This window comes from Mastigoproctus giganteus, chromosome 13 (assembly GCF_048544385.1).
Source record: "Mastigoproctus giganteus isolate SK-2022 chromosome 13, ASM4854438v1, whole genome shotgun sequence".
Classification (NCBI taxonomy): domain Eukaryota; kingdom Metazoa; phylum Arthropoda; class Arachnida; order Uropygi; family Thelyphonidae; genus Mastigoproctus; species Mastigoproctus giganteus.
Window position 1 is genome coordinate 115,576,269 of NC_143587.1, and position 27,443 is coordinate 115,603,711.

The 27,443-nt window shown below is 37.2% G+C and overlaps 1 protein-coding gene across 1 annotated transcript in view; it reads left to right on the forward strand.

The window, feature by feature from the left end:
- The window catches only part of LOC150076379 (ubiquitin carboxyl-terminal hydrolase 36-like), a 334,558-nt gene that overhangs the window by 115,968 nt on the left and 191,147 nt on the right, over window positions 1-27,443 (forward strand). Inside the window, exon 6 of the mRNA XM_090387341.1 lies at window positions 6,525-6,636. Coding sequence (XP_090243467.1) covers window positions 6,525-6,636 — 112 coding nt within the window. The remainder of the gene's footprint in view (window positions 1-6,524; window positions 6,637-27,443) is intronic.

The window sequence follows — 27,443 nt, forward strand, 5'->3', positions numbered from 1 at the left end:
CTTCTACAGGGATGGGATACACTTAAATAGAAAGGGTGCAATAATATTTGCTGATGCTATTGAGGCAGTGTTAGGTGGGTAGGAAAACTGCTAGCTTGGGAGGATACAAGGATTAATAAATTAACAGTAGCCACTGGCAGAGGAGAAAGTGATTCTTGCAATGATTCTATTGGAATGAGCAGAAGTCTGGAAAACAAGATGCAGGATATTTCAGACTGCTGGGAGTCATTGCAGAACAAGTAAACACATGGATTCTGTTACGGTAGCTAAGAATAGGAATAGGTGCATGTATACTTGCGTGAACACCAATGCTAGAAGTTTAGTAAATAAATTTGATGAATTTGAGGTATTGCTCAAAACATCAAAGGCAGATATTGTTGGGATATCAGAGACGTGGTGTCACACAGATATAAGGAATGCAGAACTGGAATTTGGGGAGTACAATGTCTACAGAAAGGATAGACAGGATAGGAAGGGAGGAGGGGTTATGCTATTAATCAAGAAACACATAAAATCCAAGGAAATGAAACCAGTCGACATCGCTGGACAGTGCTGTGTTGAGTCAGTTTGGTGTGACATAAGCATTGGGAGATCAAAATTGAGAAAGAAACTGTACAGGGAAATAGAGTGGGCCAGTAAATCAGAGAGTCTTTTGTGTAAATCAGAGAGCAAGGCTTTTGTGGATTTATTGGATGATTGTTTTCTACATCAGCATGTTCGGGAGGCAACTAAAGGGAGTAATACTCTTGATTTGATTATCAGTAGTGATTCTTCATGCATTAAGAATCTGCAGATAAATGAACCACTAGATGGCAGTAATCACAGTGTGCTGAAGTGGGATTTACTCAAAGAGGTAACTACCATCAGGGGTAAAGGGAAGGGTTTTTGCTTTCGTAAAGGCGACTAAGACGGCCTGAGACAGTATTTAAATTCTATACAGTGGGACCAACTGGTGATGTTACCAACAGCAAATTCAAAATGGGAAGCATTCAAAGAACTTATCTTGGAAGCTACTAGGCTTTACATACCAACTAAGAAATATTGTTCAAGGTTTAGGCCTAAATGGATGTCAGATGAACTAATGAGACATATGGCAGAGAAGAAAAATGCATGGGATACATATAAATTAACATGTGACACAGAAGCCTATGATAGATATAAGTTGATCTGTAACCAAGTTACAAAGGAGGTTAAGCAGGCGAAGGCAGATTACGAGAAATCTTTGGCAGAGGATGCAAAGAAAAACAGCAAAGAGTTCTTTACTTATGTAAACTCTAGAAGGAAGGGGATGAATCAGATTGGTCCATTTGATATCGATGGTTCAACTGTTGATGATCCTGCTCAGGTAACTAACAAACTAAATGAATATTTTGCATCGACATTCACACATGAGGAGTTATTCAGCGAGGGGAATGCCAGAAGTGAATTCAACTCTGGCAGTAAGTTAGATGATCTTGTAATAACTGAGAGTAAAGTGGAGGAGAAATTGTTCAAGATAAACAAAGAAAGGCACCTGGGGTGGATGGGATCTATCCGGTTATATTAAAGAAGGCAGCAAAGGAAGTAAGCAAACCCTTAGTCATAATTATGAGAGCTTCCTTGGACTCAGGGGAAGTACCCATAGACTGGAGATGTGCAAATGTGACTCCAATTCACAAAGGAGGATCAAAGGCTGACACAAGTAATTATAGACCTGTGAGTTTAACTTCTGTTCCAGGAAAATTAATGGAGGCACTGGTTAAAGAAGCACTACAGGATCATCTAGACAAGACTTCAGTTATAGCTCGGACACAGCATGGTTTTGTTAAGGGAAAGTCTTGCCTGACCAATATGATTGGATACTATGATGCAGTCACAAAAGAATTGGATGCAGGGAATTACTTTGATATTATATACTTGAATCTTAGAAAGGCTTTTGATACTGTTGCACATGGAACACGGCTGCACAAATTGTAGCAGTTGGGCATTGGAGACAAATTGCTGCTATGGATAAAGGGGTGGCTGAGGGGGGAGAAGACAGAGAGTGGTAATCAATGGACACTGCTCGTCGTGGACTAATGTTATTAGTGGAGTCCCTCAGGGTTCAGTGTTGGGTCCATTACTGTTTTCTGTATTTATAAATAATATTGATGACAGTGTATCAAGCTTAATGTCCAAGTTGCAGATGATACAAAGGTTGTCAGGGTTGTTAAGGACACCACTGATGCTATGCTGCTGCAACAGGATCTGGAAAGGTTTAGCAGATTGGCTGAGAGGTGGCAAATGAAGTTTAACATTGACAAATGTAATGTACTACATGTGGGAAACAGCAACCCCAGAGCAACGTATCAACTCTGTGGTACTACACTGACAGTGGTAGAGAATGAAAAGGACCTGGAGGTAATTGTGCAGGCAGATATGAAGTTCTCTGAGCAGTGCAGATGGGCTGCAAGAGTAGCTCATGGTGTCTTGTCAATGATATACAGGAATTTTTCTAGCAGGGATAAGGAGGTGATTATTCCCTTGTATAAGGCAATGGTCAGGCCACACCTTGAATACTGTATACAAGTCTGGAGGCCTCATTTCAAGAAGGATGTAGAGCTGCTGGAATGAGTACAGAAAATTGCAACAAGATTAGTGAATGGAACAAAGGGTTGCTCTTATGAAGAAAGGCTTAAGTTTTGCAAATTACAGTGTCTGGAGACTAGGCACTGGCGAGGTGTTCTGATAGATGTGTATTGAACGTGCTATAGATGTGTATTGAAAAAGCCTTGAATGGTTTGAACATGCTCAGTGCTGATGGGATTCTTCCTCTTGCTCAGAATAATCACCTGAGAGGGCATAAATTCAAATTGAGGAAAGACAGATGTAGGATAGATGTGCGAAAATTTGCCTTTAGCCAGCAGGTAGTTGGTTGGTGGAACAGACTTCCATCCCTTGTTGTGGAAGTTGATAGCCTAAATAAATTTAAGGCTCAGCTGGACAGGTATTTCGAACAAACGGAGGGGTGAAGTGGAATTTTTTTTTTTTTTTTTTGGCTGATACTGCATAAGTTTGCTTTCTTGCATCATATGCCTCTACTAATACTGATGCTAATGCTAATGTAACAAAAATGTGAGATGAAAAAAGAAATTGTTGACAATTTGTTTGTTTGTTATTTGGTTTTTAGGAGCATTAGCAACTAAGGCCATATTGCTCCGAGGATATGCGGTGGTCATTCCCTGACCTTTCCGCATCCTCCGTATTTGGTGGTCACGGGCTGGAACCCCTGGCCTAATCAAGAAGCATGTGCTACACACTTCTGCTCTTGCCCACCTGGATACAGAGGCACCTAATTTCTTTGTTGCAATCGTACTATTCAACAAATGGTTACAATCAAATGAGTAATTAGGCTATTGGCTTGGATTTTGCTAACCTCTTCCAAACCATGGATGTTTTCACCAAAAAAAGATGCTGCAATTGATGGAGTTAACAAACTTCCAATGAGGAATGATAATAGGGTGCCACACATAAGCCTTTGGTCTGTACATGAAATTTCACTGGCATTGAAGATCCCTAGGTGTAGAATTGATGGTGTGATCTACAATGGAAGAGAACTGGTGCTGACACAAAACAATTCAGAAAACCTTTGAGCTGACAGGAAGGCCCTTTAAGAATTGTCTACTCAGAATGCAGGTAAACTTTGTTGCAGAGCACACACAGACCCTCAATGAGATGATTGTGACACATTTCATTAGCAGTACAGGACACTGAATAATATGGATTACCATACAGTTTGTGGATGGCTCCATGACTGTGAAGCAACCAATCGCCCCAAATAATTTTTTGTAAAGTTTGCTATTCTTGGCCTGTAGACCAATTGAATGCTGTGCTTTTGAATGGCAAGTCATGTTACAAGGCCTACCAGTCTGAAGGTCATGACTGGGTGTGGTGGATGTCTGGAGAAAGATCCACCTGCTGGACTGTATCATCCCAACAAATTTGGAGCAGGTAGCATGGTGGTGTGTAGCTGATTTTTATGGTTTGACCTGGAACCATTGGTTGTTTTGGAAAAAACGAATACTGAAGTCTGTGTAGTAGACATCCTGGACAAGAATGCATTGCCTACGTTGTGGCAGCATATCAGGTAAGGGTCATACCTGTATCAGCAGGACAGTACATGTCATACTGCTCCTGTCATGACAGACTGGTTTGAGGACAAGACCATTAAAAAGTTGGACTAGCCCATCCAGAGCCCTGACCTCAATCCTGCAGAGAACCCCTGGGACAAATTGGATTGTTGGGTGCATGTGAGGAGAGACTACCCAAAAAACACCATTATGAATGTTGAATGGTGGAAAAGATTGAAGGACATTTAGAAAAACTGAAGAGTGTTCCAAGAGACTGGAGGATGTTATAAAAACTGAAGATTTCAGCATACATAATTTCTTGATTTCTTGTATATAAAGAAATACAAGTGCTGAAAAAAAACACCGCATATGCTGAAAACTGAAGATTTCAGCATACATCATATACAAGATTTCTTGTATATAAAGATGATTTGTGTGTATGTAGGATAGTGTATGTGTTTTGTATGTTTGTGAGTTAGTTTTATAATAATATATTTTATTTGAAGTATTTCACGAATTTTCTGTTTGGCTATAAATTGAAACTTTTTTCAAGCAGGTGTGGTGGACATTTCAACTTTGTCAAAACTAATATAAAAAAATAATTGAAGAAATTTTTACTGTTCTTTATACAAACTAGACTAAACTTAGTTTCTAAAATATTCAGTTGCATTTTTTTTATATTATAATTATCTAAATTTAAATATGGATAAATATATATTTGTAATTTAAATTTGTGTGTTTAGCATGTGCTCTTATTGTCTTTGCCATATCCATCCATCTGTCTCCAAGTAACTTGACTTCTAGTATATGGATTTTCATGAAATTTTATAGTTTAGCCCTTTAAAAATAATTGTCAAATTTCATTAAAATCAGACCAACAGAAATCCAGCAATTATTATTTCCTTTTACCATACAGTTTGCATGTATAAAAAGAAATTCGTAGATTAAATGAAATTTTAATGCAGTATGATTAGCTTTAGGCAGTCCATGAATGTTATTTATGTATTGTTATGTAAGACTTGTGGACACAGTATTGCTTGTGAACAGATACTTATAGTATACATAGAGGAAAAAAAGAAACTAAAAAAAAAAAAAAAAGTATATGGGAGGAGAGTAATAAACATATTACAGTTGAAATGAAACTGAATGGCTAAGTTTAGAGAATGTAAAAGTGTAGAGTGTTTAAGTGTTCTGTAAAGTTATAATTGTGGGGCCCAATTTAATTCCTTCGAAGGCATCCACTCTGTTCTTCAAGCTCTCACAAACACCTATCAGAAACCCGATAGGTGTTTCAAGCCATAATTTCCTCACACTCTTTGCATCAAACACATACACACAGACATCTCCATTGGTCCATTTCCAGTAGTCTGCAAACATTGAACAAGTAGCATGTTTTGTAAGGCCATGATTTATAGGAGAACTGCCCCATAAGTCAAGCTACAGCACTCCTGCTACTTTGAGCTCTTAGCTTTGCTGCTCTGGTCTGAGGCATGATTTCTGTTTAAATTCAATTTCAGTGAGAATACTGTACTAAACTAATAGATACTTAAATGCAGTAATAACACTACTCTATTCGCAGGTTATGCAACAATAATACTGAAAATCTTTTAGGGCTAAAACCTCATGTTGCGAGCAAGTTTACTGACATATATGTTAGTGCTATTGCATCATTTTAATATTATTATTATTAGCCATATGGTGCAAGGAAGCCTGAGGCTTATGCTGCACCAAAAAAAATTCCCGAGTTACCATGAGAGAGAGAGAGAGAGAGAGAGAGAGAGAGAGGAATCACCAAGAAAGAGAAGAATGATGATATCCAGCTCAGGACCCTGGGTGTGCCAACCCCATACTCACCAAATGTGAGCCCCTGGGTGGATACCACCACCCAGACAGCACTGTTTCGAAATGGTGCTGTCTGGGTGGTGGTGGTGGTATCCACTGAGAATAAGTAACAATAGTTTTCTCCATTGGCGAAGAGTTACTTATTTGAGGTAGTGGCCGATATCATGGCAGCTTGTTGTGAAGGTATTCACAATATGAGATATATTTAAATGATGCCAATTATGTACTACTTTAATAGGTTGCTGCATATTAAAATGATGCAATAGCACTAACTTATACGTCAGCAACAATAATACGTATTATGCAAGTTTACGTTATATGTATTATACTATACCATTATGTTTGTAAAGTTGCAAATTAGTTGTAATAGATTATAAAATTATCTATTAATGTTAACCTATGTGATTAGAACTTTCAAGCTATCTATTTACCACTTTTAAAACACTACAATTATATGGAAAGCTGTTTATATCAGCATAATTAGGTTGGTTTAAAGGAGAAGCTGGTAGATTAGGTATCAGTAAGAATTATTTTATTATAATTACTGATATCGTTTTTGTCTGCAGTTTATTTATTTGTTTCTTTTGTTTATAGCCATTGCAAAGCATTTTAAGTTTGGAAGGCAAGAAGATGCTCATGAGTTTCTTCGCTTTATTATTGATAAATTATGGAAAGCTGCTTTATCCAATAGTGAAACATATGACAAGTAGGTTTATTTAAACTTAAATATGAGTAGAGATGAGTAATTAAACTTACATGATGGTTTCAGTTGAGTTACCACTTCTGTTATATGTAATTGTTTTTCAGATAATTTACAGCTGCCTGATTACTTGTAGAATATAAGCTTCATAAATGGTGCCTTCCATTGTACACAATTTTTTAAAACAAATATATTAAATGAAATGCCTCATAGAAACTTAATTTATTTCTTATATTTTCTGCAATTCTTTTGCAGAAAAAGAATTTGAAACATCGTGTATTTCCTAAAATTTTCAAATTCTGAATGCGATGTGTTCATTAAGCATTATTTAATGTCTAAGTGGAGATAAATACTACCAGGGGCGGCTCGTCGATAGGCACTGCAGCACTCCCAGCTATTTAAATCTAGATATACAGTGAATGGAGTTATATGAAATTTTGTGAAGAACAGTGCAATGAATATTTTTATTAACAGGACCCGCATATAGTATGCGCATTGTAAGCTTAGGGCTTACTTTATATAAAAAAAAAAAAAAAACACTTGGGGGACGAACATTACTACACAGTTATAAGACGCCATGCAAATTTCGGGCGGAATTACGATGAACATTTCTATTAACAGGAGGGGAGGTCAGTAAAGGGTTTGAGGTATGCCGGGAGGTCACTGATATATATAAGGATGTCAGAAAAGAAAGTAACGGAGTTAATGATAGAGGGAGTGGCGGAGGTGAAGTTAGTAACGGAGTTAATGATAGAGGGAGTGGCAGTGAAGTGGTGGTTAATAATGGAGTGAGTAACAAAGTGGGAGTTAATAATGGAGTTAATGATAGAGGGGATAATAAGTGCTAGTGAGGAAGAGTTCTGGAGAAGTAGTCTGGTTTTACCAAGAGTAGTCGTGAAATTATTGGAGATAGTCAGTCGGGAAGCGGCAAGCTTTTTGCTGGATTTCAGAAAGGAGAAATTTCCAGCCAACATAAAAGGGTTATTCAGTCAACTAGGTTCAAGGCAGCAAGGAGGAATCGTGGTGAGTCGAGAGGAAGATAGGAATTAAAAGCAGGTATTAGATGAGGAAGTCGTCACAGAAGGTGTGGGAAGGTCAAGGTGCTGATCCTAAAGCACTGTTGATGCGCCAACAACTAACAAAAAAAAAAAAAACAAAAAAAACACCCTTTTTCTATATCTTTAAATTTTAGTTCTTTTAAGAATTTTCAACAAGGTGAGAAACTCTGACCAACTCAGTTTATTTGGTGTGGAATATGGCTTATATTCTGCGATCAATAGTGAGATCCCGGTCATTTTTTCTAGTATTCAAATACTGGTATTGATACAAAAATACTGGTTTTTCAGTACTAATTTAAAAAATAATTGTTTATGATTTATTCACATAAAGGTTATAAAATCGACATAATATTAAATAGACAATAAATCATTAATATTACTGAATTTACAACTGAGGGATTGTTATACACAATACAAATGTAATGGAAACCTAAAAACATCATGAAACTCATATCTGGTTTACCAGACACTTTTTTGCACACAAAAGAAAAAGTAAATATTGCAGTGGAAAACAGGCCTTGCACGTCAGGTTACATATCATCCAAGTTTTTAGCGACGACCGACTAGCTGGTTAAAATAAAGTTATTAAAATAAATAAATGATATATACATAAAATAAAACACAGATGAAATAAAATAAAAGTGTTGAAATACAATAAGATAAAAGCGTTAAAATACAGTAAGATAAAAGTGTTAAAATATAATATAATAAAAATGTTAAAATACACAGAAGCTTTCAAGACAAAGTGCCTCTTCATCAGCTAGTCAGTGAATGCTGTACTCCAGTATATATTGATGGTTACAATAGCAAAAGTCAGCTGGTATCATGTATCACAAGTCTGGTGTCGGTAGAACAGACAGTCAGTTTACATCATTCAGTTTTACGATTGAACTAGAGGTTGATAATACTCTTCCTTTTTTGGATGTGTTAGTCCAACGCTGGATTCGCGTTTAATAACTTCCGTTTTTAGGAAGCCAATGTGAGCAGGCAAATTTACCAATTATGGGTCTTCACACGCCCCTGGTCATTTGTGTAGCACTGCTCGCACTTTATTCTCCCACGCTTGGTGACAGGCAATTGGAGATTTCCAAATTTCAGGCAGAGCTTTCAAATTGTGGCTATCCATCTTATGTTCTAGATAGATGTGAGCTTCAGTCTCACGAATTTGTTACGCAATCTAACCCTCCTTCTGTCGATGAATTTATCTCTACTATTATCCGGGCGTACTGGAACATCTTGGTAGGATTTTGCTTCTCCATCATATACGATGTGTGCAACATCTCGGGAGGAAATTACAGTCTATTATTTCTAAGGTGAAAACACCTGTTCCTCCTTTCCTACGGAGTGGTTCCGTATACCGCATTACCTGTCCGGATTGTGGGGGTGTTATGTAGGTCAGTCTGGTAGAAGATTGAAAGACCGGGTTTCTGAGCATGAGGTAGCTCTGTGAACCACTAATTTTGAACGCTTCGCAGTCACTGAGCATTAAGAGCACAATCTTGATCCCCGATGGGATATTGAAATCGTTGACCATTCACATGATTACTGCCAGTGCTCATGGCTTGAAGCACTGCACATAGCTACCAATAATAGTACTATGAATCGCATGAGGGGAGTGCACTTACACCCTATTATGGAATGTACCGTATTGAAGTGTGATGTGCGCTGGCAGTCATCACGTGTATGTAATTCTGTTCTACTGGCACGAGACTCATGATACATGATGCCAGACGTGTTCAAAGCCGCTAAGTGGATTTTTCTTATTTATTGATTTGAAATTATTGTTTTTCTAAAACTTTTGATTTAAATTTAGTAGTATAGCATTATTTTGTGATTTTCTGATTAATTTGGTGTATTTATTCTTAACTCGGCCTTGCAATTGCATAAAAGTATCGGTAAGGGTATCCACGTGTTACAAGTCGCAACTCCGCTGAACGAGAAGTTTTTTAGCCATATTTAGCCGCTTATTGAATATTTTTTATATCAAATTATTTTTTGTAAATAGCTTATAGACCTAGTAAGGATCGTTAGTTTATTCTGAATTGAGACAGCGAGATTTGAAAGTTAATTAATACTTAAGTGTCCATAGATTTACCGTTCGTAACTTCCCGCCTTTGTCTTTGTCATACGATCGTTATATATCGAACCTAGATAGCGTTAGTATAGTATAGGTTATAATATTTTCAGTGATCGGTAAAATCTATTAAACTTGTTGAACTTCGTTGGAATTTAAATTTTACTTTTAACTAAATACATATACCGACTTAGATTACAAACGTAACATAATTAATTAATACATAACTGATACGGAAATTATATAAAGGGAACTCGGAGATAATTAATACTTGACACTAAAAAATATATATCCCGTTATAACTGTGTTGGGAGATAAGTTAGGGTTATAAACTGAAATTGAAATTTTATTTAAATTAAAAGAAATCATGACTCAAGCTAATGGAAGTGCTGTGGCTCAGAGGAGAACTGAGGGAGGCAGTTGCCTTCTGAATCACAGCCTTTTAAAATGCACAGCTTGCATGATGTTTGTGGAGCATTCAGGTACGGGACATGATATTGCCCTTGGGGATGTCTTTGTGTGTGCGCGATGCAAGGAGTGTATCGAAATCAGGCAACAACTCAGCGTTCTTATGGGCCTGTATGAGAGCTTGAAGGATAGGGTGAATGCCCTCGAAGGAACTAAATTGAGGGGCCCATCAAGCTCTCAGCTGCCCACATCAACACCAGAGCTTGCACTTGGTCATCACGCAACACAGCGGCAACCCCCAAGGCAGAATGCACTGGTCCCAAAGGAACTAGTAGTTGTTGGTGACTCTATTGTCAGGGAAACGGGGGACATGCTTTGTAAAAAGGATAGGTGGAACAGGACCAGGGTATGTCTGCCAGGGGCAAAGGTTGATGACGTTGTAGAGCAGATATCATCTTTTAAGTGCACAAAAGGTGATATAGATGTACACGTTGGCACTAATGATATCAAGAGTAGGAGACCGGCAGAATTGCTTAACAAGTACAGGTCACTGTTGAAAAAAATCCGTGAAATAGGGTTGAATTTGAAAGTGTCTGCAATTCTGCCCAGACACGATAGGAGGGAGTATATGATGAGAGCCTTGTTGATCAATTCGGCCCTGGAAAGATTGTGCAAGGCTCAAGGGGTAGAATTTTTTTCAGCCTGGACTGTACTTGTTAACAGGAGAGATTGCTTCTACAGGGATGGGATACACTTAAATAGAAAGGGTGCAAGAATATTTGCTGATGCTATCGAGGCAGTGTTAGGTGGGTCAGAAAACTGCTAGCTTGGGGGGAGACAAAGACGAATAGATTAACAGTAGCCACTGGCAGAGGTGAAAGAGATTCTTGCACTGCTTCTATTGGAATGAGCAGAAGCCTGAAAAACAAGATGCAGGATATTTCAGAGACTGCTGGGAGTCATTGCAGTACAAGTAAACACATGGGTTGTGTAGGGTAGCTAAGAATAGAAATAGGTGCATGTATACTTGTGTGTACACTAATGCTAGGAGTTTAGTAAATGAATTTGATGAATTTGAGGTATTGCTCAAAACATCAAAGGCAGATATTGTTGGGATATCAGAGACGTGGTGTCACACAGATATAAGGAATGCAGAACTGGAATTTGGGGAGTACAACATCTACAGAAAGGATAGACTGGATAGGAAGGGAGGAGGGGTTATGCTATTAGTTAAGAAATACATAAAATGCAAGGAAGTAAAGCCAGTCGACATCGCTGGACAGTGCAGTGTCGAGTCAGTTTGGTGTGACATAAGCATTGGGAGATCAAAATTGAGAGTAGGAGTGTGCTATAGGCCTAATGACTCTGATGAGTATAATAAGAAACTGTACAGGGAAATAGAGTGGGCCAGTAAATCGGAGAGTCTTATAATGGGGGATTTTAATTTCCCAGATATTGACTGGAATTTGGGGGCTGGTCACTCACACACTAGCAAGGCTTTTGTGGATTTATTGGATGATTGTTTTCTACACCAGCATGTTCGGGAGGCAAGTAGAGGGAGGAATACTCTTGATTTGATTATCAGCAGTGATTCTTCATGCATTAAGAATCTGCAGATAAATGAACCACTAGGTGGCAGTGATCACAGTGTGCTGAAGTGGGATTTACTCAAAGAGGTAACTACCATTAGGGGTAAAGGGAAGGGTTATTGCTTTTTAAAGGCGACTATGATGGACTGAGACAGTATTTAAATTCTATACAGTGGGACCAACTGATGATGATACCAACAGCAAATGCAAAGTGGGAAGCATTCAAAGAACTTATCTTGGAAGCTACTAGGCTTTACATACCAACTGAGAAATATTGTTCAAGGTTTAGGCCTAAATGGATGTCAGATGAACTAATGAGGCATATGGCAGAGAAGAAACATGCATGGGATACATACAAATTAACACATGACACAGAAGCCTATGATAGATACAAGTTGATCTGTAACCAAGTTACAAAGGAGGTTAGGCAGGTGAAGGCAGATTATGAGAAATCTTTGGCAAGGGATGCAAAGAAAAACAGCAAAGAGTTCTTTACTTATGTAAACTCTAGAAGGAAGGGGATGAATCAGATTGGTCCACTTGATATCGATGGGTCAACTGTTGATGATCCTGCTCAGGTAGCTAACAAACTAAATGAATATTTTGCATCGACATTCACACATGAGGAGTTATTTAGCGAGGGGAAAGGCAGAGGTGTATTCAACTCTAGCAGTAAGCTAGAGAATCGTGTAATAACTGAGAGTAAAGTGGAGGAGAAATTGTTGAAGATAAACACAAGAAAGGCACCCGGAGAAGACAGAGAGTGGTAATCAATAGACACTGCTCGTCGTGGACTAATGTTATTAGTGGAGTCCCTTAGGGCTCAGTGTTGGGTCCATTATTGTTTTCTGTATTTTTAAATGATATTGATGACGGTATATCAAGCTGAATGTCGAAGTTTGCAGACGATACAAAGGTAGGCAGGGTTGTCAAGGACACTACTGACACTATGCTGCTGCAACAGGATCTGGAAAGGTTGAGCAGATGGGCTGAGAGGTGGCAAATGAAGTTTAACATTGACAAATGTAAAGTACTACACACGGGAAACAGCAACCCCAGAGCAACGTATCAACTCTGTGGTACTACACTGACAGTGGTAGAGAATGAAAGGGACTTGGGGGTGATTGTGCAGGCAGATATGAAGTTCTTTGAGCAGTGCAGACGGGCTGCAAGAGTAGCTCATGGTGTATTGTCAATGATATATAGGAATTTTTCTAGCAGGGATAAGGAGGTAATTATTCCCTTGTATAAGGCAATGGTCAGGCCACACCTAGAGTACTGTATACAGGTCTGGAGGCCTCATTTTAAGAAGGATGTAGAGCTGCTGGAACGAGTACAGAGAAAGGCAACAAGATTAGTGAATGGAACAAAGGGGTGCTCTTACGAAGAAAGGCTTAAGTTTTGCAAATTACAGTGTCTGGAGACTAGGCACCAGCGAGGTGATCTGATAGAGGTGTATAAAGCCTTGAATGGTTTGAGCATGCTCAATGCTGATGGGATTCTTCCTCTCGCTCAGAATAATCACCTGAGAGGGCATAAATTCAAATTGAGGTAAGACAGATGTAGGATAGACGTGCAGAAATTTGCCTTTAGCCAGCGGGTGGTTGGTTGGTGGAACAGACTTCCATCCCTTGTCGTGGAAGTTGATAGCCTAAATAAGTTTAAGGCTCAGCTGGACAGGTATTTTGAACGAACAGAGGGGTGAAGTGGAAGTGGTTTTTTTTTTTTTTTTTTGGCTGATGCTGCATAAGCTTGCTTTCTTGCATCAAATGCCTCTACTAATGCTAATGCTAATCTGACTTTTGCTATTGTAACCATCAATATATATTGGAGTAAGGGCGCCTCCGTAGCCAGGTGGGAAGGAGCAGCTGTGCGTAGCACACGCTTCTTGATTAGACCGGGGTTCGAGCCCGTCACCACCAAATACGGAGGATGCGGAAAGGTCAGGGAATGACCACCGCATATTCCCGGAGCAATATGGCCTTAGTTGCTAATGCTCCTAAAAAACCAAATAACAAACAAACATATTGGAGTACACCATTCACTGACTACCTGATGAAGAGGCACTTCGTCTCGAAAGCTTCTGTGTATTTTAACACTTTTATCTTATTATATTTTAACGCTTTTATCTTATTGTATTTTAACGCTTTTATCTTATTGTATTTCAACACTTATTTTATTTTATCTATGTTTTATTTTATGTATATATCATTTATTTATTTTAATAAATTTATTTTAACCAGTTAGTCTGCATCGCTAGAAACTTGTATGATAAATACTGCATGTTAATGAATAATTTTAGTAGCAAGAAAAGTAGTTAGAATTTTTAGAAGCCCACCAACGAAAAATGATAAATATTTACAAAAGTATATTGCAGCAGAATTTGCCAAAGAAATTGTCTTACGATTAGATTCTAAGACTTGTTAAAACAGTTTACTGTCCATGCAACCCTCATGGGTAGCACAATTGGTAGGATCGCCATTCTCCCCATGCTGGGTGGAAGAGACCTGATCTCAAATCCTGTCAGAGATGGGAGGAATTTTTATGAGACTCTGTCACAATGTGGCTGAGTTAGTCAGTATTATGCGAGGTCTACATGAATCTGGATTGTGCACTTGCGGGAACCCTGAAACAGCTGAGCACATAATGCTGGATTGTGTCCAGTATACAGACACCAGAGCTTTCTTGGAAAGGAATATAGGATTCTTAAGGAAAGAGACACTTACTACAATGTTTGATAATAGTGTGAATTTGAAAAATTTTAATGATTACGTAAATGAAGTTTTCAGAAGGCGTAAGCTACTAGATAGTAGAAGCTCGCCGCCCCGAGGCAGGGGCGGTAACTGTTCTGATTAGGAAAGTCAAGATATGAAAAATTGCTAAAGACGTTTGCTTCTCAGAGCAGGCTAAGAGCCAAGTAGCTAAAAGAATGAAATTATTTTAAATGATTTTTAAATGTTTTTAATAACAGAACCTCATAAAGATTTTGACCGAATTAGTTAAGATGAACCTAGCCACGGATGTGCCTCGGCACCGGTAGTGGTAGGCTCAAGGAGGAGTATTATGCGAGGGTAGCATGGTTTTTTTCTCACAGAAACTTGGGTTTTTTTTGTCTAGCAAACAGAAAATTCACCTCAGAACACATGCAATTTACAGACAATATACACGGAGCAACATGACCTTAGTCACTGATGCTCTTAAAACCCAATAACAACAATTGTCCATGCTTGAAAGATTTTTTGAGTTGAGATATTTTGGACAGAAAACTTTAATTGATTTAGATTCAAGTATATATTTCTGTGATGATGAATATAATTTATTATCTGTGGCTATACTTACACTAATGCCTATAAAGTTAGCGGTAGACGTGCTATGCTGCAAAGGAGCAAATCTTTTAACTTCAGGTGCTGCCATAAAATTAATGATGAAAACTCTTTACAAAAATAAAATTCTGAAATAGCTAGAGAATTGCATACGGCTTTGAAACTGTATTTCAGAGAGGTGTGCAAATTTATCACAGGTTCTTCAGTATTTGCAAAGAAGGACACAAGATGATAGTAAATTATTATTTTCCAGTCTCAGTAAAGGTACTATAGTAAAAATTATACTTTACTTAATAAAATGTCTTTCTCCTTCAGAAAATGATGAACAGAATTCAACCTTAGAAGACAAACATGGAGCAGAACATCAACGTTCTGCAAATTCTTTCCAAAATAAGAAATTGCCTTACTCTAAGGCAGTAGTTTTCAATTGGGTTGCCACAGCACGTTAGGGTGGGGCAACAATGTTCCAGGGGTGCCACGTAATTTGGGCTTATGTTACTTAAACTTATTTCTTCTTATTATTTTTTAAAAATTTATACAGGGTGTTTCAGTTAAACGTTTCAGAACTTCTAAGAGGGTTAGGGTACATCCTGACAACTCGAAATCATATAGCAGTGTGGGGTCGGAAATGCTTTCCTGAAGCGGTGTTGTACACAGAAGCACCATAAAGAAAAGAGACCGTAAGTGAGAAATCGTTTTAATAATACATGAAAAGAAGCAAAAGGTACATGGATTAAAGTAAGTGTTCGAAGTTTCTTCCACGGGCTACAATGCACGCGTCACATCTCCGACGCATGGACATCCGAACATTCTGGAATACTCCAGGCGAATTTCGAATTTCTTCGGCAGCTACTGCGATTCTTGCAATCAGCTCCTCAGCATTGTCAACAGGGGTGTCATAAACTAGCGATTTCATATGACCCCAGAAATAAAAATCAAGACATGATAGGTCGGGTGACCGAGCAGGCCAACGCACGGCACCACCACGTCCGATCCACTGTTGACCAAATGTGACATCCAGGTAGTTACAAACATCTCCGCTATAATGGGCAGGGGCTCCATCGTGTTGGAACCACATTGTCTGTTGCGTCGATGCAGAAATCTGTTCATCTCTCAAAAGTTGTGGCAATACGTGCTGCAGAAAGATCAAGTAGATAGGTCCGGTTAGACCTATCTACTTGATAATCCATGTACCTACGGTAATCCATGTACCTTTTGCTTCTTTTCATGTATTATATTAAAACGATTTCTCACTTACGGTCTCTTTTCTTTATGGTGCTTCTGTGTACAACACCGCTTCAGGAAAGCATTTCCGACCCCACACTGCTATATGATTTCGAGTTGTCAGGATGTACCCTAACCCTCTTAGAAGTTCTGAAACGTTTAACTGAAACACCCTGTATATCTATTTCATTATAAAAAGGTGTACGGTATCTTTTTAATTTTGTGGTGATCTATAATTAATGTTTATTTAGTACCTGTATATAAAGAATAAAATTATTACATATATATATATTATGAAGAAAGTGTAAAGAAGGTTTTGTTTAATCAAGTTGAATCTACGATATACACCAGAAGTGAATTCTACAAAATGGATAATTTCGTAGAAATTATCCATTTCGTAGAATTCTTTCTCATAATTGCTCTTGCTTCTGTAAAGAAGCAAGAGCATTGCCATCTTTCTCTTCTGTAAAGAAGCAAGAGCAACAGAAGCAAGAGCATTGCAGTCTTTCTCATAATTTTGGTGGATAGCCTCTGATGAAGACACTGAAATTGTGAAAAACACTGCAATGTAACCTTTCTGGTCGCATTTTCATTTCTTATTTTAATTTCTTACCAACTATCTGTTCCTTTTTCGTCTCTTACCTGGTTATCCTACCATATATCACTAAACGCCTTATCCATTTCGTAGAATTCACTTCTGGTGTATACCGTAGATTCAATATGATTAAACAAAACCTTCTTTACACTTTCTTCATAATATACAGGTAGTTCTCGACTTTACGAGTTAATTCGTTCCTAGCACGCACTCGTAAAGCGGGAATTTATTTCACCTAGACATAAGGTTAAACATAGGGGTTACGTTCTCAACAATGAAATTAGTTAGTTAATTAGTTTATGTTTAAACAATGATTGATTTATCCAAAGAAATGAAAATGTTGCCTGTAAAATCAAGCAAATTATAATAATAGAAAAATTATTTACAACTTACAAATGTTAAAGAATGTTTATTCTTCATCATCATCGACTAAATGTACACTCGTTGATCACTCATTGGCTCGGCACTCGTTGGTTTGGTGCACAAGGAGTCGTCTTCTTCAGAAATGCTTCAAGAGGCGCTTGTTTCCAAGATAATCTTCTCTTTTAATTATAAATTTCACGATTGCATGCATAAGCATTTTTTAACAGCGCCCACAAATTACAACTAGCATGATTCGCGTAGAGTAAAATGTTTTTACGAAACTTAAAAAAAAAAGGAATGAAGAGAAGTTTCTGAAAATTTATTTGTTTTTTTATACGATTGAAGATTTCAGTAAAGGGCAAACACATTTCACCATAATAACGTAAAAACCCACACAATTCCAGTTATCGGTATTTTCGCAAATGCAAGAAGATTGAGTTTACTACTCGTTTATAATTGCTTGCAATAACAGAAAAGCCCAATAAACCGGAAAGTGCAAATTGTTTTTATTCTTTTATGGTCTTGGCCTCCAGAAATGTGCTTTAGAAAAATATCACAAAGGCGTTTAAAATTGATTCTTATAACGGAACATATGATAATGATGAAAGTGTATGCATTTTAATGATTTGAATTGGTAACTAATACAGTTTACAAACCACGCTCATGACCTTTTATATGGCCTTAAGGTCAGGAGCATGACTTTAAAAATGACATTTTAGAGAGATAAATAGCTTAGTTTTACAACGAAAATTTCAACTTCCGAGATCTTGAAACGAATTACCAAAAAACAATGTGTTATTGGTTTCACGTTACGATATTTTAATAATATGATGGTGTCTCTGGAACGGATTAATATTGTAAAGCTAGGTACACTGTACTGTATAGCTACGCATGTGGTTTGAAATGCGGTATTTATGAATGTTTAACATTCATTTTTTGCAATTAATGTTCGTATTTTTTGATTTTGTTGTTACTTGATACTTGGGAAAAAAAACTCGTAAAGCAAGAACTACCTGTATATATGTATACACATTATGGCTGTAGAGTACATTTTGCTAATGCAGTGTCCCTGATCAGTAATCAACACTATCTTCATTTTTGCACTCTTGAAACTCTATGATTACATAGCTTCTTAATATTATTCTTTTATTATATATATATATATATATACACACACACCAATGAGCCAAAACATTATGACCACCTATCTAATATGATATTGGTCCTCCACATCCAGCCAAAACAGCTCGTACTCGGCATGGCATGGATGCTACAAGATTTCTAGATGTGTCTTGTGGTATCTGGTACCAACACGTAACCAGCAGATCCTTTAACTCTTGTAAGGACCGTGGTTGAGACGCTGCAGATCGGAGTTGCTGTCCAACACAAAGTACAGATGCTTGATGGGATTGATGTCTGGGGAATTTAGAGGCCAGGGAAATACATGGAAGTCTTCCTCATGTTCCGCGAACCAGTCTCGAACGATCTGGGCGGTGTGGCATGGCATATTATCCTGATGAAAGACGGCACCACCAGAGGGGAAGACCTTTACCATGAAAGGGTGTACCCGGTCAGCAATGATATTTAGGTAGGTGGTAGACATCAGAGTGCCTGGCACATGGATGACTGGACACAGGAAGTGAATGAAAGAGTCAATAATAATTTCAAACTCTTATTGACTATTTCATTCACTTCCTGTCTCTCCAGTAGTATACAATCGATACACACAATTATGGGAGATTTTTTGAATGGCTTGGTACAAAATTACATTAAATCTACACTAAGGTACTCGGCCCAAAGTTACCATATTTCTTTCCTAAAATATTGCCTTCAAAACAACATCATTCCGAAGTTTGCCAGGGTGAATTTAAATCAAAAAATTTCAGGCATAAAACAACTATCACTGGCAACATCACGTAATATTGTTAAGCTTGCCTTAAAATCTCGATATTCGGATAAACAAAAATACCTTTCCCAGGTTAGGAAGCTTCGCGATAAATTAAAAAATTATCTACATCCGAACGATTGGTCTGTATTGAAGACCTCCATAGATTTGCGACGGGAAGCACAAGCCTCAGAAATAAAAAAACAGACACGTTAATAAGTTGCAAGCATTATCGAATAGTTCAAGACACGTTCATGCGAATTCTAACACATTATCGCGAGCTTGCGACCAAGTTCACACGAGTTGGGTGACATCCCCCTCACAGACACACAACGCACTACCACAGAATATGTCGGCTAGTTCACGAACACCCCCTCACCCAGTATCCAACGAACCGACATATCAACAGGTTACAAATCTTTCCTCGTGTACACTATTGCAGGACCAGATTTCACTTTTATCCAAAGGATTAAATTATAATTTACCACCTCGAAAGCTGCCAAAAAAACAATGCGTAATTGATATTGAATTTGGACTTCGTAGTGTTCCACAAAAAGATGTATTTATTCAACAAGTTAACCAAGTAGTGAATAACATAAGAGAAACGCGACTTCCTAAATTGAATACACATGACAGTTCAGCTTTACGAGAACTTCGGGAAAATAAGGACATTATTATACAGAGGGCAGATAAAGGAGATACAGTGGTAATACTAGATAAACATGATTATATTAATAAGTTAGATTAATAAGTTGAATACACATATCGTAAAAACGACTACATTACTATGGTTCAGTTGAAGGAATTGAAGTCCAGAACATACAATATTCCTGCACTTTTTGGTCAGGTAAAATTACACAAGCCTGGATTTCCGATTCGACCTATTGTTTCCTACAGGAACTCGGCATTTTCAGCCTTAGCCACACATGTATATAATATTATAAAACCTTTTAGACAGGTTATACAATTTGGGATTAAGAATTACGATACATTATTTAATAATCTTAAAGACTGTAGACTTGGCGACAATGACAATTTATTCTCATTAGATGTTACCTCATTATATACGAATGTAAACGTTGAATACACATTAGATATTATTTGGGATATGTTAAATAAAAACTCGACACCGATTAATTATACGAAGCTGCCCACTAAGGAAATTTTTCACTTAATTAAACTATTAGTTGAGGCTAACTACATCACCTTTCGAGACAAGGTGTACAAACAAATTTTTGGATTACCAATGGGTTTGAGCCTGAGTGGCTTAATGTCAGAGATCTATCTCTCAACGATTGAGCAGATACATTTGACACCTTTTCGTCCCCGTATCACATACTATGGGAGGTATTTAGACGATGTTCTAGTTATTACTGATAGTAGTACTATCCAAGACATTTTACATTCGTTTAATAATATTCATTCTAGACTCAAATTTACATTGGAAAGGGAAGATACGGATACTAAGTCATTAAACTTTCTAAATTTCACGCTTACCTGGGACTCGAACAAAATACAATTTAGCATCTATCGAAAACCCACAAACACCGGTATGCTTCTACATTATAATAGCTACCACCTGTTCACCTACAAAAGATCGATTATCTTTAATCAATTTCTAAATGCCTATAAATATTCAACGACGGATTCTGCTTTGGACTCAGAAATACAAATATTAACTAGCAGATTCTTGAACAGGGGTTATCCCATTAACACAATAAATCGAATTAGGGTACAAGCTAAGGATAGGATAAAAAATACTACACCAATCAACAATAGTAATATCAAAAAATACTTTATTTCTGTCCCATATGTTGAACAGTGGCACAAACAGCTTAACAGATTCTTTAAAGATACCGAATTTAAAATTATAGCTAGGCCTATACGGAAGTTACACACTATACTGAACAATCGCTCGGTTCTTTCCGCGTTCACAACACAAATTAATGATCTAGTATACAACATTTCTTGCGGTGATTGCGACTCGTCTTATCAGGGTTCGACGCGGTTTTCTCTTAATATTCGTGTAAATCAACACGAAGCCTCAGTTCGTGCTTCTCGTTCAGCAGCGTCAGAATTAGCCTTTCATGCCATTAACGAAAAACATACTTTTTTATTTAACGAGGCCAAAATACTTAACGTTCAACGTAATTATACGCGACTAAATTGCAGAAACCGTTGAAATTAAATTACACGAGAATTCTGTTAATGTTCGGCGGCCATATTTGATCTCCGATGCGTGGTCCTTTACGCGCATGCGCGAAGACATATAATCACTATTTAAGTTGCAGGTTTAGCCTGATTCGGTAATTTTCATTCCTGTGATCACGACAGTCGGTCGAAAAGCATTGTCAGCTTCAGGAAGGAAAATCGTTTTGAATATTTTCATTAGATTCTTTTAATTGCGTTAATTTGAATTTTAATTGTTTTGAATTGATTTTGAATTGTGTTAAATTGATTATTTAATTATTTATATTTTACTCTAATTATTTAATTATTTATATTTTACTTTAATGTACCGGTAAGTTGTCGATTTTTTCGTTTTTTCCGTTTTAATTTCTGGAGGGTATCATACGGAAGTGTTCCACGTACTATATTGAGGTATACTCCTCTTATTAATTTACTAACGCTTGTTTAATATATCATGTCTTTTGGTTATTGATATCTCTCTTTCTTCAATGAATATAGAGATGAGTCAGGGAACAATTGTTCCTACAGCAAAAGAATTGCTGTCAACAGCTTTAAAAATCACACAGCAATTGCATCCGGCGCCTCCGTAGCCAGGTGGGAAGGAGCAGCAGTGCATAGCACACGCTTCTTAATTAGACCAGGGTTTGAGCCCATCACCACCAAATACAGAGGATGCGGAAAGGTCAGGGAATGACCACTGTATATCCCGGAGCAATATGGCCTTAGTTGCTAATGCTCCTAAAAACCAAATAACAAACAAATAACTAACAAGCAATTGCATCTTCCCACTCCCTCACAGAGGGAAGATCTGAAACAACTAAGTCAGTACATGCAAACAGATATTTTGTTTCAAACCTCTGAAAGGCTGTTGGTTCTGTAAATTTGGAGTTGCAGTGCCCAGCTCCATACTGACAGATCCAACTTTTTCTCTTATGTATCCCTTTCTAATTCCCTTTTCTTGAACAACCCTTTCCTTTTAATTTTGCAAAAATTAAAATCTACAGAAATTCAAGTCTAAAGGCCCATCCACACATGGGTAACAGGTTACAACATTTATGTTGAATCTATGTTGAAAGAAATTTCCAAAAACATTAAATATATAGCAGCAAGAAGAAACGTTGTGCCTACACATTGGAAACATGTTGCTGGCACACAACCATTAACTAGTTTCTCCATATTTCTCAAAACTAGTGTCCACATCAGAGATAACAAAAACTTGTGGATCTGCTAATTAGTTTACATTTGGACAGTGCATTTAGTAAAAGTGGTGCTAAGAAGAAGTAATAGTAGCTATTGCGGCCTTTTTTGTTATTAGTGAAGACAATGAAAGGAAGAAGTGCAAGCAGAACTGCTGGGTACGATCTTTCTTTAAAAAAAAGAATTCATCATGGAGGAATGCAGCTCATGACTGATTTGATACTTGACGATCAATTAACTTTCTCCAAATGTCAATATCCGATTTGGAAACATTGCTAAACAAAATTGGACCACTTATTTTAAAGTAAGATACAAAAACTGGAGACGTTCCAAAAAGGAATCTTCCCAAGAGTCATGAATAGAATTCCTGCATTTATGCTTGGGGTATTTAGCATCTCACAAGCACTCTGCCTGTCTGTATAACTCCAACAGCATAATGATTTTATCATTTGTCCAAAAAAGTCATAGTCAAATTAATGAACATATTACCAGATTACCTACTAGAACACAAGAATGAATCGATGGTTATCAGTCAAATAGAAAATAATCAAAAGACAACAGTCAACAAGATGCAACTAGTAGTAAATGTCCACACTAGAGAAAAACATCCAGTGACAGTTTTCACATGTTGCCTCTTGTTGCCATTTTCTCTTTGAAATTTACTGCTCAAGATGGAAACACCAACAAGAAGGAACGTTCTGCAACTAGCAACAGAAACATTTAGAAATATCTATCAACCTGAGTCAACTAGTTTCAGAAACCTGCTACAAGGTCAAAATGTTACCTTTGTGTGGAGGGGCTTAATACCGACAAGTATCTTCTGTTTTCTCAAACACCCATGCAAAGTACTATATTGGTTCTAATACCTTTCATTTTTGAAGTTTTTATTTAAAAAAAAAAAAGCATTGTGTGTACCTTGTACACACAAAAGATGTTTTATTTTATGTGAAAACATCCTTGGCTTGGACGAGGTTAAAGGGGTTTAGTATGAAAAGAATCCAAACATGTTTAACATTTTAAAGCATTTATTTTTTTTTGACGAGACGTAATATTGTCAAAATGGGCTAAAACGCTTAGACTGAAGTAAAGTTAAAATACAATCCACAAGTTTATTAAAATGAATCGCACACATTACTGCATCTTCATTAACTAATGTCGCCTTTTCCATAAAATGAAGAGCTTCTGCTTGCTCATCGAGATATCCAAACCGTCATGTTTTAATTTGTATAAAATTTTTAGCACCAAATTGTTTTCGATGCAGTTATTAACGTATTCTTGAGATTGGATTTGTTCTTTGGTGAGCTTAGTGCCTTTTCCGATGTATTTAAAAGCATCTGTTAATGAACCTTGAGTTCTTAGTTTCATTATTTTCATTGCTATATAAAGATGATAAGGCATCACTTCATGCCGATCTGAACGACAAAGTTCACTCGATGCCATCATAAATGGTGTTACTTTTAAATTATCTGTGAACTCTCGATACTTACCAAGATAAATACTAGGAAAGGTCAATTCTTTGGAATATTCGTCAAAAAGCAAACTTTGTAGAACATTTCGTTCACCAGGAGCTATTCGTAAATATTTGTCATCACTCCACAAAAGAGTTTGTTGTTGAGCAACTAAACTTTCTTCAATAGGTTTAGCTTCGCTCATTTCATCATGTGTAGGGGCATCATCGCGTTCCATGTTTTCATTGAAGAATGCTTCGTCAATCTCAATATCATACAGACGATACAAAGGAGTCGCATGTAGATACTTCAACCAAACCCTTACATCTCGTTTATGAACCAAGCCTATTAAATAACTCAATTTATGTATTTTTTTGTTTGATATAAACATTAATGCAATAATCATCATCTATTCTTCGAGGAACGATTCACCATTGAATTCACATTTACAGGAACATTTATAATTTGGCCCAAAATTCCATATTGGATGAAACCATGTCTTAGTCTTCTAATTTGCATGAATGGTATATGAGGAGAAATGAGTCATTCGGTTACTAAATCCAATCAAGGAAGATGAGGTGGAATAGGATAAACGAAACTATTGCTCTTTGAAAATGTTGGAATGGGATCCTTTTTTAGAGTTGCTCGACAAGTAGTAGTAGTAGTAGTAGTGGCACGTGATGCAAGAAAGCAAATGTATGAGCTTATGCAGCATCAGCCAAAAAAAAAAAAAATTACAAAACAATCCCCTCTAAATATTTGTCCAGTTCCTCCTTAAATTTATTTAACCTATCAACTTCCACAACAACAGATGGAAGTTTGTTCCAGCAATTAACCACCTGCTGGCTAAAGGCAAATTTCCGCACATCTATTCTACATCTGTCCTTCCTCAATTTCAATTTATGCCCCCATAGGTTCGTAATCTGAACAAGTAGAAGAATCCCATCAGAATTCAGCGTGCTCAACCCATTCAAGGCCTTATACACCTCAATCAGATCACCTCGCATGTGCCTAGTCTCCAGCTGCTGCAATTTGCAGAACTTAAGTCTCTCCTGGTAAGAGGATCCCTTCATTCCCCTCACCAATCTTATTGCCCTTCTCTGTACACGCTCAAGCAAATCTACATCCTTCCTAAAATGAGGCCTCCAGACCTGCACGCAGTACTCAAGGCGTGGCCTGACCATTGCCTTATACAGAGGGACAATCACCTCCTTTTCCCTGCTAGCAAAATTCCTGTATATCATTGACAACACCGCATGACCTGCCCTGGCAGCCTGTCTGAATTGCTCAGAAAACTTCATATCTGCCTGCACAATTACTCCCAGGTCTTTTTCATTTTCTGCCACCTTAAGTGTAGTACCACACAGTTGGTATGTTTCTCTGGGGTTACTTCTACCCGTATGCAGTACTTTGCATTTTTCAATGTTAAACTTTAGTTGCCACTTCTCAGCCCATCTGCCCAAATTTTCTAGATCCTGTTGCAGTAACACACTGCCATTACTATCATTAACAACCCTGCTAACCTTTGTATCATCTGCAAACTTCGATACTAAGCCTGATATACCTTCATCAATATCACTGATAAATATACAAAACAACAGTGGACCTAACACCGAACCCTGTGGGACTCCACTAATAACATTAGTCCAAGAAGAGCAGCACCCATTGATTACCACCCTCTGTCTTCTAGCACTTAACCATCCTTTTATCCATTGTAGCAACTTACGCTTAATACCATTGTGCTCCAATTTGTATTACAAGCTTTCATAGTCGTTACGTCTGCAGTTGGAAATTCTAGAAGTAACAGGTAACTTCCTGGAGTGCACAATTTTACATCATTTTCATACCATAATCAATTGTATATATCACAAAAAGCTCCAAATGTATTTTTCAGAAAAATTGAAAAATTGTCGTTCAATTTCTTTATAGGAGTTATGGTCATGTTGAACTTTCTTGTAAATGTTTTCATGCTCGACTACTGTTGAAACCTGTGGAATGTCTACAACAGGCTATTGAGCTGAAATATGATTTTGTTTATTTCTGGATGATGCAATCGAAGCTGGTTGTTGCAGTATACTCTGTCTAGCCGGTTCAGGAATCAATTGAAAATTCTCAGGTAATTCGTTTGAACTCAAATCTTCTAGATTGAAATCTTCAGGAAGTTCTTGAATATGATTTTGTGATGTTGACAGTCCAGCTTCTTGATGAGAAGTCGATGTAGAAGGGTGATGTTGATCAAAATCCCGAGAAGCAGTTTATTAAACTCTGAATTTTTTTAATTTCTTTATGTTTTTGAACTCGTTCTTTTGTCGACATGGGAAGCTTCTTCGGTGACTTTGAAACTTTTATTCTTGCATACTTCTCTCGATTTCGCTCAGCTGGAGTTTTAGTCATCTTCGAAATACTTTTATACATATTTTTACAATTCAATAGTTAGTGAAATCCATTTGTAGACTAGTATGATGTTATAACCAAAAACTACTGCAAGAAGGTATTGTTTGTTGAAGTAATTGTTTTATCATTGTGTTCTTGAATTAAAACTGTTTAAATTTTTAAACAGTTTGATCGAAACTTACTTACTTAACACTACTTAGAAAGTTGATGTTGATTAAAATCTTGAGAAGCAGATTTTATTAAAGTCTGCATTTTTTTCGTTCTCCGTGTTTTTGAACTCATTCCTTTTGACACGAGAGGCTTCTTTGGTGGCTTCGAAGCTTTTATTCTTGCATAAGATTCCTACCCGCTGCTTACTCTACCAAATCAACGTTAGTAACTGAGTTAGCATCATTTAGGAAGTGACATAGTTTCCATATCTTAGTATGAACTTACTCTACTGAATCAACTACTTACCCTACCAAATCAACTTTAGTGACTGAGTTAGAATCGTTAACGCCATTTAGGAAGTGATGTCATTTGCGTCATTTAAAATCTAACAGCCACCTAATAGGAAGTGACAACAGTGGCATCATTTCTGTTGCTGTAAGAAAATTTCATTATCAATCAATTTTACTCTAGTGCCGCCATAGATGTTTTCGCATAAAAAAAAAATCACTGTAAGGTCCCCTGACATGTTGGCAGTTGATGGATTGCTATGTGATATGAGGAATGTGAGCATGAGATTGCAAAAGCTGAATCTCATGCCATGGATAAAGAAATTTAAAGAAATTTATCTTTTGCGTTTGGTAGTGAAAACAAGATAAATACAACACGGACAATTTACACGCATTTGCTAGCAGTAAAACAGTGTATACTCATTGGTCCCACTTATCAGTCCCACAGAGTGAGCATTTAAAAATATGAAAATGTTTAACATATATACATACACATGTTGGATTGCTTACAATAAAACATTTGTTTAATAAATTTAACAAATGTTTAAACTTTTGTTTAAAATGCATATAAAATAAAAGAAAAATTATAAGGAAAACAAATATTTACCTCGTTGTACATTACAACTGA